The sequence below is a fragment of the Rhinatrema bivittatum genome, chromosome 15 (assembly GCF_901001135.1).
Source record: "Rhinatrema bivittatum chromosome 15, aRhiBiv1.1, whole genome shotgun sequence".
Classification (NCBI taxonomy): Eukaryota; Metazoa; Chordata; class Amphibia; order Gymnophiona; family Rhinatrematidae; genus Rhinatrema; species Rhinatrema bivittatum.
This window is the reverse complement of record NC_042629.1, coordinates 80,924,277-80,936,418: the sequence shown is the minus strand read 5'-3', so window position 1 is coordinate 80,936,418 and position 12,142 is coordinate 80,924,277. Positions and strand designations below refer to the sequence as shown.

Here is a 12,142-nt window from a genome sequence, read left to right as displayed (position 1 = left end):
CCCCCCACCGGCGGGGACTTGGGATGCTTACGGGAGGAGGGAACCTCAGAGACCTTGCCCCTCTTGCGTTTGGATGCTCTCCGTGCCTTGAACATCTTGTGAAAAAACTTCACCAAGTCCGAGGAGAATGTCGAAGAAGACCCATCTGAGGACCCCTCAGGATCACCATCCGAAGCATCAGCCTAAAAACTTCACCAAGTCCGAGGAGAATGATGAAGAAGACCCATCTGAGGTCCCCTCAGGATCACCATCCGAAGTATCAGCCTGATCCTCCTGCGACCTGCCCCCCCCCCCCCCCAACACTGGGCCCCGGTCGCGGTGAGAGAGGTGGCGGGGAACTCCGTGCCTCCATCGAGGCTCTCTCTGCATCCCTGAATGTTTTCAAAATGGCCTCCGTCCCTGCACTAAGCAGGAACGGATCAGGCGGCTGTGGCTGAGCTGTAAGCCTCCCAGGCTCCGGGTGCTGTGAAGAACTGCTGCTGCCACGGGGGATTCCCCTCAGCGGACATCCCGAGACACAATCTGCACAGATGCCAGCGCTAGAGAGGTGGGTGCGAGCGCTGAAGCACGCGGAGCAGGCCGCACCACGAGGCATAGCCTTGGGCTAAATTTAGCTCCGATCAGCTGAGGTAAGCGCGCCAAAAATAGACCGGGCGGCGCGAGCCGAAGCGCGGCAGTAAGGCAGGCAGAGAGGAGCTGGAGAGAACGCTGGACCGGCTGACTCCCCCCCCCCTGTGCTCCGAAGGCTGTGCTGAGCCGCCTGCCACGGGTGACTGAGTCGGGCTCCCCAGTAGTCCCTGGGTCTTCAACCCCCTGTTCTTGCCTCTGATACCAGGGGGGATGATCCCACCAGGACCTGCCAACCCCCTGGGAGGCTCAAAGGAACTCGCTGCGCCTTCTGCCGCTGTTTCCACAATATCAAGTACTTTTTTTTTTTTTTAAAAAGCAGAAACCTTGAAAGGCACATCTACTGGCAGGGCCGACTGGAGCTGGTGATCCTGATCTGCATCCAGTCCCTCACCAGGGGCTTGCGGAGGAGACTCTCCTTCATCCACCCTGTCCGTTTCTGAACTGTCCACCTGACAGGAAAAGGACCAAGAGGGCGTTTGGCCTTGGGGGCTTCTATGCCACTGTGTGACTTGGTACGCTTGTGGCGTGCTGAAGCTCCTGTCCCAGCCCCCAGCGACGGTGGGACCTCACGGGGTACCTTAGTACCCTGGCTCTTTGCTACTTTTCGTGCTTTGAAGGCTTTCTACAGCAACAAAACAAAATTGGAGGAGAACGAAGAAGACGACTCATCCGAGTCCTAGCTCTGCGCTGCCTGCAAGTCGCCCCCCGCTCCAGGGGCAGCAGGACGCGGGGCAAGAGGTGGAGGAGAGCTCCCCTCTCCCAGGGCAGCCTTCTCCTGCTCCCTGAACGTTCACAGTGAGGCTTCAGTACCTGCACTGAGAAGAAAAGGGACCTGAGGCTGCAGCAGCAATTCTGCCCTCCCAGGGTCCCTGCCTGCTCTAGAGCTGCTGCCATGCGATTTCACCGGAATCGGCTTCCCCGAAGAGCCTTCCCCTCCTGACAAGCACCCGGTACAAACTCCGGCCTGCAGGCCGCACCATGCAGCATGATCCCCGAGCTAAATTAGGATTGGGGCCCGAAAAAAGAACCAGCACGACCAAGACAAACTCCTGGGAGCTCGTAGGAACTGAAAAGGATGGTGAAAATGGCATCGGAAGGAAGGAAGGGGGGGCCGATGGACCTTCTCCGTCTGACAAACAAACAGGCTGTGCAGACCCCAGCGCGGGAAATCCACGCACGCGCACTGCCACAGGCCAAGCCACAAGGCACATCCCCGGCCTCGATTCTGGCTCTCCCCGAAAAAAGAACTGTGACGAACGGACGGATTTCCCTGTCAAAAAGCGGGCCTGGAAAGCAGCGAAAATCAACGAAAACGGAGCGGACGCACGAACGGAGAGCCCCAAACACACACACACACATACACACACACACACATATACACACATATACATACACACACACACACATACATACATATACACACATATACACACACACATACATACATACATACACACACACATACATACATATACACACACATACATACATATACACACACATACATACATATACATACATACACACACATATACACACATATATACACACACATATACACACATATACATACATATACACACATATACATACATACATATACACACATATACATACATACATATACACACATATACATACATACACACACACACATATACACACATATACATACATACATACACACACACATATACACACATATACATACATATATACACACACACATATACACACACACACACACATACATACATACACACACACACACATACATACATACATACATACATACGCTGGCTGAGGGTGAGTGAGCAGGGACCCCCGGTATCAGCCCTCGCCGCGGCAGTTTCAGGGTCCCCAACCCTCTGCTCTCCAGCCTCGAATACCAGGGGGGATGGTCCCACCAGGACCTGCCAACCCCCTGGGAAGCTACTCGCAACTGTCCCATCACTGCCCTAACCAAACTTTCTTTTTTAATTTAAAGGGATCCTTAAACTAAGCTTCCCTTGTAACATCAAGCACTAAGAGACTAAAGTCAGAGCACATCCAACCCTAAACTCAGCACCTCTACCAGAGCCGGGGCTTTGCACCTCCGCCATCTGCTGGAGAGAGAGGAATCCTGGCAGACACAAGGTGGCACCTCAGGGGTACAGGACAGAGTCCACAAAGTCTTCTTCTGTCTCCAGCTGTCCTGGACGGATCCGGGTACATACAGGGAAGAGGCTGACATCAGCGAGTCCTTGTTCTCTATCGCACAACCCGCTGGTGTGGATGAAGAGCTTATTATGGGACTGATGCATCAGACATGCTCTTAACATCACATTACACTGAGGCACATATTCAAATGACTTTCTCCAGCTGCCTTCCTTCTTCAATTCCATCCCCCACCCCCTGACTGACCACCTAATTTTGTTTGGGGAAATAAAGAGCTGGCCCTTGGACTCTTGCTAGTCAGAGCAGGCCGGCCACAACGCAGGTCAGCCAAATAGCAGAACCACTGTCCTGCCCAACCTTATTTGGCTGAATAGCAAGATAAAATTGTCCAGTTAACTTTGTCTGCAGATAACTAGGTCAGTATTCAGCCAGCACTGCAATGGGAACCTTACTAAACCTGCATAGGGCATCCACTCTGGGGAATCCTACACCGTTTTATAAGAAAACAAAATTTACAACTTACCGTCTGCATGAGTGTAGACTCTGAGTTTGCTACCAACACAAATACATCAGCATCCAGACAGAATTTGTCAATCCAACTGTCCAGTTCGGTGGTTACATCAATGCCAGGACTGAAGGACAGAAGAAAAGTAGGAAAGGTTATTGTGCCACAGAACGGCAAGCTCTGAAATTTGAAGAAAATATAATATGTTTTTTTCTGATATCCTGGTATGAACGCCTTTTTGCCTGCTGATTTGGTACTGTGCACTAACTTGTATATAGTTTCTGTTATAGTTCAATCCCATAGCATATCCCCATAGCATTTACTCATTGATGTTTGTATTTCTTGTAAGGGCTCCTCCCAAATATTATTTATATGTTGCCTAGTTTACTATGTTATCTGTTATTTGTAAGGGCTCCGCCCAATGGTTTTTTGTTCACTGTAAACCGATGCGATGTGCGAACGGTCATCGGTATAAAAGAAACGTTAAATAAATAAATAAAATAAATAAATATTATGTGATCTGCCTTGAGCACAACCTTAGGGGACAGCATGGAATATATAAAATATTTCTTGGAAAAAGCTGCTTGTTCTTGAGCAAGGAAAATACGATTATTCTATTCTATACAATGATGAGAATTTGTCTCCAGCAAGTAAAATCTTAAAGAAAACCTTGTAAAACAATTCTTGAAGGGCAGAGGCAGAAGTTTAAATACTTAAAGTGAATTCATACAATTACTATGAAAATCAGCTCTTGTCCCTGGAATGAAATATGGCCTTTTTCCCAACTCTGCTCGAGTTAACTCACCTGTCCATCAGCACCAGATCATCCTTCAGCAGAGGACACTTGCAATTGGGCCACATGACACTGACCAAGCAGCCTGCATCTAGGAGTTCATCCTGATGCAGGGCGTGAGCCAACTGATTTACAGTCTAATAGATACACAGAGAAAATTGGAAAGAAATGAGAGAAAGTCGACAAAATCCAGAGCCTTTATGAAAGTGTCATCAATTATATAACAGTGCAGTTAAGAACATAAGAACTTGCCATACTGGGTCAGACCAAGGGTCCATCAAGCCCAGCATCCTGTTTCCAACAGTGGCCAATCCAGGCCATAAGAACCTGGCAAGTTCCCAAAAACTTAGTCTATTCCATGTAACCATTGCTAATGGCAGTGGCTATTCTCTAAGTGAACTTAATAGCAGGTAATGGACTTCTCCTCCAAGAACTTATCCAATCCTTTTTTAAACACAGCTATACTAACTGCACTAACCACATCCTCTGGCAACAAATTCCAGAGTTTAATTGTGCGCTGAGTAAAAAGGAAAATTAGTTTCTTACCTGATAATTTTCGTTCCTGTAGTACCAAGGATCAGTCCAGACACCTGGGTTGTGACTCCGCACCAGCAGATGGAGACAGAGCAAAACTTGTCGGGCACCCTACATATAGTAAGGCGCCACCCACAGCCCGTCAGTCTTACGTAATGTCAAAGCAAACTGGAAAACTCCAACTAACTAGCTATACCGCCCGAAAACCGGGCCGATTCACAGGACCCCCAACTTGATTAGTACTCCCAGAACCAGAGGCCCAACGAGGAAAACAGAGAGCACCAAATGAGCGGACTCTCTTCAAGTAATGCCAAAACAAACAACGGCAACGCAAAAACAGACCACGTGGGCGGGATCCTGGACTGATCCTTGGTACTACAGGAACGAAAATTATCAGGTAAGAAACTAATTTTCCTTTCCCTGTACGTACCAGGATCAGTCCAGACACCTGGGATGTACCAGAGCTGACTTACCGAGGGTGGGAACCAGAGAGTCCCGCTCGAAGAACCCTCTCCCCGAATCCCCCGGAATCCAGGCCCTGCACATCCAACCGGTAGTGTGGAGCAAAGGTGTGCAACGACTTCCAAGTCGCTGCCCTGCAGATTTCCTGTGGGGACACAAGCGAAGGCTCCGCCCATGAGGCGGCTTGCGCTCGCGTCGAGTGAGCTCGAAGACCCCCCGGAACTGGTTTCCCTTTCAGGATATACGCCGAGGCAATGGCTTCCATGAGCCAGCGCGCAATTGTTGTACGGGACGCAGCCCCACCACGTTTGGGTCCCGAGCACAAGACAAAGAGATGGTCCGAAACCCGAAAAGGATTCGTGACCTCCAGATACCGGAGCAGAACTCTGCGAACATCCAGCTTCTTCAGCATCCTTGCTTCCGGATCAGAACGCTCACCTTCTGGAAAGCGGGCAGCTCCACCGACTGTTTCAGGTGAAAAGCTGACACCACCTTAGGAAGGAAGGAGGGGACCGTCCTCAACGAGACCCCCGTCTCAGAGAAGCGTAAGAAAGGCTCCCTGCAAGATAACGCCTGCAATTCTGAAACTCGTCTCGCCGATGCAATAGCCACGAGAAACACCGTCTTAAGAGTAAGGTCCTTCAGCGTCGCCCGCTTGATAGGCTCAAAAGGCGACGTACCCAGAGCGGAAAGAACGCAATTGAGATTCCAGGAAGGACAAGGCTGACGGACGGGAGGCCGCAGATGCTTAGCCCCCCGAAGAAAACGCGCCACATCCGGATGATGCGCAAGGGACCTACCTCTCACCTTACCTCTGAGGCAACCAAGCGCCGCTACCTGGACCTTTAGCGTACTGCAAGACAGACCTCTCGCAAGTCCGGCCTGAAGAAAGCCAGAACATCCGGCACGGATGGCAGCACAGGATTCACCGCACGAGCTCTACACCAATCCTCAAACACCGTCCAAACCCGAACGTAGGCGAAGGACGTAGAACGCTTTCTAGAACTCAGCAATGTGGCTACCACCGCATCCGAATACCCTTTATTCTTCAAGCGTTTCCTCTCAAAAGCCAGGCCGCGAGACAGAAGTGATCCACGTCCTCCAAACAGACGGGGCCTTGCCGCAGAAGCGCCGCCTGCCCCCGGAACCGAAGAGGAGGCTCCCTTGCCAACTGCAGGAGGTCCGCGAACCGAGGACGCCGTGGCCACTCGGGCGCCACCATGATCACCTCCGCGGGATGCATCTCTATGCGCCGAAGAACTTTGCCTATCAGAGGCCACGGAGGAAACACGTACAGCAGAACGTTGGTGGGCCAGGGGAGGACCAGGGCATCCACCCCTTCGGCTCCCCTTTCTGTCCTTCGACTGAAGAACCTCGGGGCTTTGGCGTTCTGGGCGGTGGCCATCAGATCCATGCATGGCGTTCTCCACCTCTCGCAGAGGAGGTGGTAAGCGCCCTCCGGCCGTTCCCATTCCCCCGGGTTCAAGCGATGGCGGCTGAGAAAATCCGCTTGGACGTTGTCTACCCCAGCGATATGGGACGCCGCGATGTTGCAGAGATTCCTTTCCGCCCAGAGCATTAGTTGCCGCGTCTGCTCCGCGACGGCTCGGCTCCTTGTCCCTCCTTGGCGATTTATGTACGCTACCGTGGTCGCGTTGTCCGACAAGACTCTGACCGCTGTCCCCCGAATCAACGGGAGAAAAAAACCTGCAGCGCCAGTAAGGCCGCTCTGGTCTCCAGGCAATTGATGGACCACTGTGACTGGGCTTTGGACCACTGTCCTTGCACCGAGTGTCCCATGCACACCGCCCCCCAGCCGGAGAGACTGGCATCCGTCGTGACCACCGTCCAGGCGGGCATGACCAGGGACACTCCACGTGTCACGTTGTCGGAGCTGAGCCACCACCGTAGGCTGGACCTCGCGTGATCCGACAGTGGAAGTGGCATGTGAAAATCCTCTGACACCGGCTTCCAGCGGGAGAGCAATGCAGATTGCAATGGCCGTAGATGAGCAAAAGCCCAGGGAACCAACGCCAGCGTCGACGCCATCGAGCCTAACACCATAAGATGATCGCAGACCAGTGGACACTGCAGGGACATTAACCTGCACACCTGGCCCTGAAGCTTGGACACCCGCTCCTTGGACAGAAACACTCTGCCCTGCCTTGTGTCGAACAGCGCTCCCAGGTACTGTAGTGTCTGGGTGGGGACGAGGTGGCTTTTGGCTAGATTGACCACCCAGCCGAATGAGCGCAAGAGTTGCAGGACCCTTTCGACTGCCTGTCGGCATTCGCTCTCCGATTTGGCCCGGGTGAGCCAATCGTCCAAGTATGGATGTACCAGGAATCCCTCCTTGCGAAGCTCGGCAGCCACCACCACCATTACCTTTGTGAACGTTCGCGGAGCGGTGGCGAGGCCGAAGGGAAGAGCCTTGAACTAATAATGCCTGCCCAGGATACAGAAGCGTAGAAACCGCCGATGGTCCGGCTGAATGCCGATATGAAGGTAAGCCTCTGTGAGGTCCAAGGAGGCCAGGAATTCGCCTGGCCGTACCGAGGCTATCACCGACCGAATCGTCTCCATCTTGAAGCGTGGAACCCGGAGGGTCGGAAGGAACCTTCCTTCTTTGGAACGATGAAGTAGATGGAGTACCTTCCTCGACGGTGCTGCCTCGGTGGGATGGGCATTATGGCGCCCAGGTCTTGCAGCCGACCCAGGGTATCCCGGACGGCCTTTTGCTTGCCGCGACCCTTGCAAGGGGAGACCAGGAACTTGTCCGTCGGAATCCGTGCAAAATCTAATGCGTAGCCTTGACTTATCACGTTGAGGACCCACTGGTCCGTAGTTATACTGGTCCATTCCCCGTAGAAACGCCCCAATCTGGCTCCCACGTAAGGCACGACCGGAGGAGCCAGCTGTAGGGAATGGACCGGCCGTATTTCATTGAGAGGCTTTAGGACCCGCCCCCGAAGAGGGACCGTCTCGCCTTCCAAACTTTCGTCCACGAAAGGACTGAGACCACGACGGCGTCCTGGAGGATCCAGAGCCAGGCCGGTAGGAGGGCCCCGCTGATCTCTGCGGCCTCGATTTCCTGGGTCCTCAAAAACGGGCCCTACCGGAGAAAGACGCCCTGCTCCTGTGCCTGTCCTCAGGCAGCTTGAACGCCCTGTTCTCTCCCAGTGACTGCCTCAGGTCGTCCAACTCCTTACCGAACAGCAGCTTCCCTTTTGAACGGAAGCGAACCGAGATGAGCCTTAGAGGACCCATCCGCCGCCCAATTTCTGAGCCACAGCAACCGGCGTGCCGAAACTGCCGAAACCAGGGCCCTGGCCGACGTCCGTAGGAGGTCATGCATGGCATCCGCGCTGTACGCTATGACTGCCTCCAAGCGGTCCGCGAAGTTACTGCATATAGCCGCGCGGACTCCCAGGGCCGAAGCCTCGAACACCTTCTTCAGCTGCCCCTCAAGCTTTCTATCCTGAATATCTTTAAGGGCAGTGGCACCGGTAACCGGAATGGTGGACCGCTTTGTCCCCGCCGACAGCGCGGCATCCACCCTGGGAAAACGAAGCATGTCCAGCGCGTCTTCCGGCAACGGGTACAGCTTGTCCATCGCTTTACTCACATTCAGGCCTAACTCCGGAGTATCCCATTCCCGGAATAGGATATCGGTCGCCGAGAAGTGGAACGGAAAAACTACCGCCGGCCCCGTAAGGCCCAGCAACACCGGATCCATCTTAGCATCTGTATGCGACCCTACCGGAGGGGCATCCACACCTACCTCCCGCAGGATAGCTGGGATCAGCGGTGCCAGCTCCTCCTTACGAAACCGACGTACGACCTTTGGATCATCCCCGTCCACGGTTGGCGCCCCTTTGGCGGCTCCTGGAGGTGCGACGTCCGCCCCGTCGGGTGCCCCGGCGCCCCCCGAGGGCTCACCGTCCGGTTCCTCCGCTGCGGACGACACCGAATCGGACTCGGTATCTTGAGGGACTCCCCGCAAGGGCCGTCGTTCCCTGGGCGGGTCCGCGGGCCTTCGAGGCCCTTCCCCCGCCCTCTTCTTCCGGGGCTCTGACCGTTTGTCAGAGCCCCTTCTGTCCGGCCTTCTTCTTCTTTTCCGGGACCTTTTATACCTCAATAATTTGTGGAGCAATCCTGCGAAATCTGGCGAAAAGAGAGGCCTCAGAATCCGAAGAGGCCTCCTTCTGGCTCATGGCATCTGGCGAATCGGGCCCCCCCGGGGGGTCCCCCCCGGTGGGCCGCTGCTGCGGGGAAAGCGCGGGAGGCAAAATGGCCGCTCCCGCCGCTTTCCTCGTGGCCTCTCGCACAGTTTCTAAAATGGCCGCCGTTCCCGCGCTTAGCGGGAACGGATCGGCAGGGCCTCCTGCATCGAGCTCGTTGCGCGGCGGCGATCGCGGCGGCCTGGGCCGGGCTCCCCGACCTCCCTCGGACGTCCCCTCGCCGCACAAGTTGCACACATGCCCGATCGCGACACCCGCGAGCGCGCCGAGCCGCACGCGCGGCATGGAGCCCCTGTCGGCATACGGAGCGCTGAGTCAGGCCGCGGCCGGGATCGAAATTAAATTTAATGAAAAGGAATTCGGACGCCGAGCGCAGCAACAGCGAACCCCCCCCCCCCCCACCTTCTGCCGAAAACACAGAGAGAGGGAACGGAACGCCGAACAAGCGAAAACAAAATACAAAACTTTTTTTTTTTTTTTTTTTTTAATCTTAGCCGCTGGCCCTGGTCCTGATCTTTCTCCTCCAGCGGGGGTGAGTGAACCGGGCTCCCCGGTGTCACCCCCGACGCTGCTGCCAGGAAGGCCGGGTCCTCAACCCCAGCAGCGGCCTCAACCAGGGGGGGGTGGTCCCCTCAGAACCTCGCAACCCCCCTGGGAGACTTCCAGGACCCGGGCGCCAGCTGCGAACAATTACCCTTTTCTTTAACTTAAAATTTCTTTTCAATTTCCCTGACTAGCTAACCACTAACCAGGATCACCAGAGACTGTGGGTGGACCTGCCCCATCTGCTGGAGACAGAGTAAGACTGACGGGCTGTGGGTGGCGCCTTACTATATGTAGGGTGCCCGACAAGTTTTGCTCTGTCTCCATCTGCTGGTGCGGAGTCACAACCCAGGTGTCTGGACTGATCCTGGTACGTACAGGGAAAAGAACTTTCTCCGATTAGTTTTAAATGTGCCCCATGCTAACTTCAAGGAGTGCCCCCTAGTCCTTCTATTATCCGAAAGAGTAAATAACCGATTCACATCTACCCGTTCTAGACCTCTCATGATTTTAAACACCTCTATCATATCCCCCCTCAGTCGTCTCTTCTCCAAGCTGAAAAGTCCTAACCTCTTTAGTCTTTCCTCATAGGGGAGCTGTTCCATCCCCTTATCATTTTGGTTGCCCTTCTCTGTACCTTCTCCATCGCAATTCAGTATTCAAGGTGCGGTCTCACCATGGAGAAATACAGAGGCATGATGACATTTTCCATTTTATTCACCATTCCCTTCCTAATAATTCCCAACATTCTGTTTGCTTTTTTGACTGCCGCACCACACTGAACCGACGATTTCAATGTATTATCCACTATTTATTTATTTATTTAGAATTTTTATATACCGACATTCGATACACATATCAAATCAGGTCGGTTTCCATAGAACAAGACAGTCGCTGTTAAGGCGTTACATAGAACAGAGTTTTTAGAACATGAGAACGTAAATATTAAACAGAGTTTCTGAACATAAGAACGTGACTATTAAATAGATATCAATAACATGTCAAACAGTGTTCAAAAGCCGTAAAAAAGTATATACAATAAATAGTGAAATAATTGAGTGTATCAGGTAACATTGTACAAAGATGAATGGTAAGATCTGAGCATTACGAGAGATGATGAGCTAGAGCAACTACAGTGGTGACTTTCATAACCTGTGGATTGTCCGTATAAGGCGTAATCAGGTGCAGTGGGGTTTGGGGGAGTTCAAGAGATTTGTATTGTTCTATATTGCTTTTGACCGGTGTCTGAGTGTTCCTTCAATTCTGGGAAGGCTTGCCGGAAGAGCCATGTTTTTAATTGTTTCTTAAAGGTTTGATGGCATGTTTCTAGGCGAAGTTCCGGGGGTAATGACACCTAGATCTCTTTCTTGGGTGGTAGCTCCTAATATGGAACCTAACATTGTGTAATTATAGCATGGGTTATTTTTCCCTATATGCATCACCTTGCACTTATCCACATTAAATTTCATCTGCCATTTGGATGCCCAATTTTCCAGTCTCACAAGGTCTTCCTGCAATTTATCACAATCTGCTTGTGATTTAACTACTCTGAACAATTTTGTGTCATCTGCAAATATCCCTTCTTAGTCATGTTTTCCAAGCTAAAGAGCACTAATTTCTTTATCCTCTCTCCACAAGAAAGCTTTTCCATCTCCATCATCATTTTATTGCCCTTCCCTCTGCCTTTTCGGTGTCCGCTATGTCATGTTTCAGATGGTGTGATCAGAGCTGCAAACTATAGTGCATTCACACCATGGAGCTATACCAAAGGCATTACGATATTCTCAGCTTTGTTTCTGTCCCTTTCCAAATTATTTCTAACATTGTTTGACTTTTATCCACAAGGACTCAGAAGTCCTTTTGCTGACTCAAAACAATTGTGTCTCATCTGCAAATCTGATCACCTTACTCACTATTCCATTCTCCAGATCATTTAAGAATATGTTAAATAGCACAGGTCCCTGGGGCACTCCAGTAACGTTTCTCCATTTCGAAAACTGGTCTTTTATCCAGTAATGGTCCTCAAGTACTATAAACAAGTCTGGTTTTCAAGGTAACCAAACTATTCAAACTACCCTTACTCTCACATCATATGTATGCAAATACACCTGATGACTATTCATTATGAAAAATAAATTATGTTTGAGTCCATACCGAAAACCTCTACCCTACTACATTAATAGTCAGGAGCTTAAGTAATCAGAGAAAAGTCTCTCACTAAGCGCACAATTAAACTCTGGAATTTGTTGCCAGAGGATGTGGTTAGTGCAGTTAGTG

The 12,142-nt window shown here is 51.9% G+C and overlaps 1 protein-coding gene across 3 annotated transcripts in view; it reads right to left on the bottom strand.

Moving 5' to 3' along the window:
* MFN2 (mitofusin 2) overlaps positions 1-12,142 on the bottom strand; it is a gene marked incomplete at its 3' end in the record, with an annotated part of 78,375 nt that overhangs the window by 55,545 nt on the left and 10,688 nt on the right. For all 3 annotated transcript variants that reach the window (XM_029578824.1, XM_029578826.1, XM_029578825.1), the window contains 2 exon segments: positions 3,311-3,419; positions 4,098-4,222. In XM_029578824.1, the coding sequence (XP_029434684.1) occupies positions 3,311-3,419; positions 4,098-4,222 (234 nt within the window).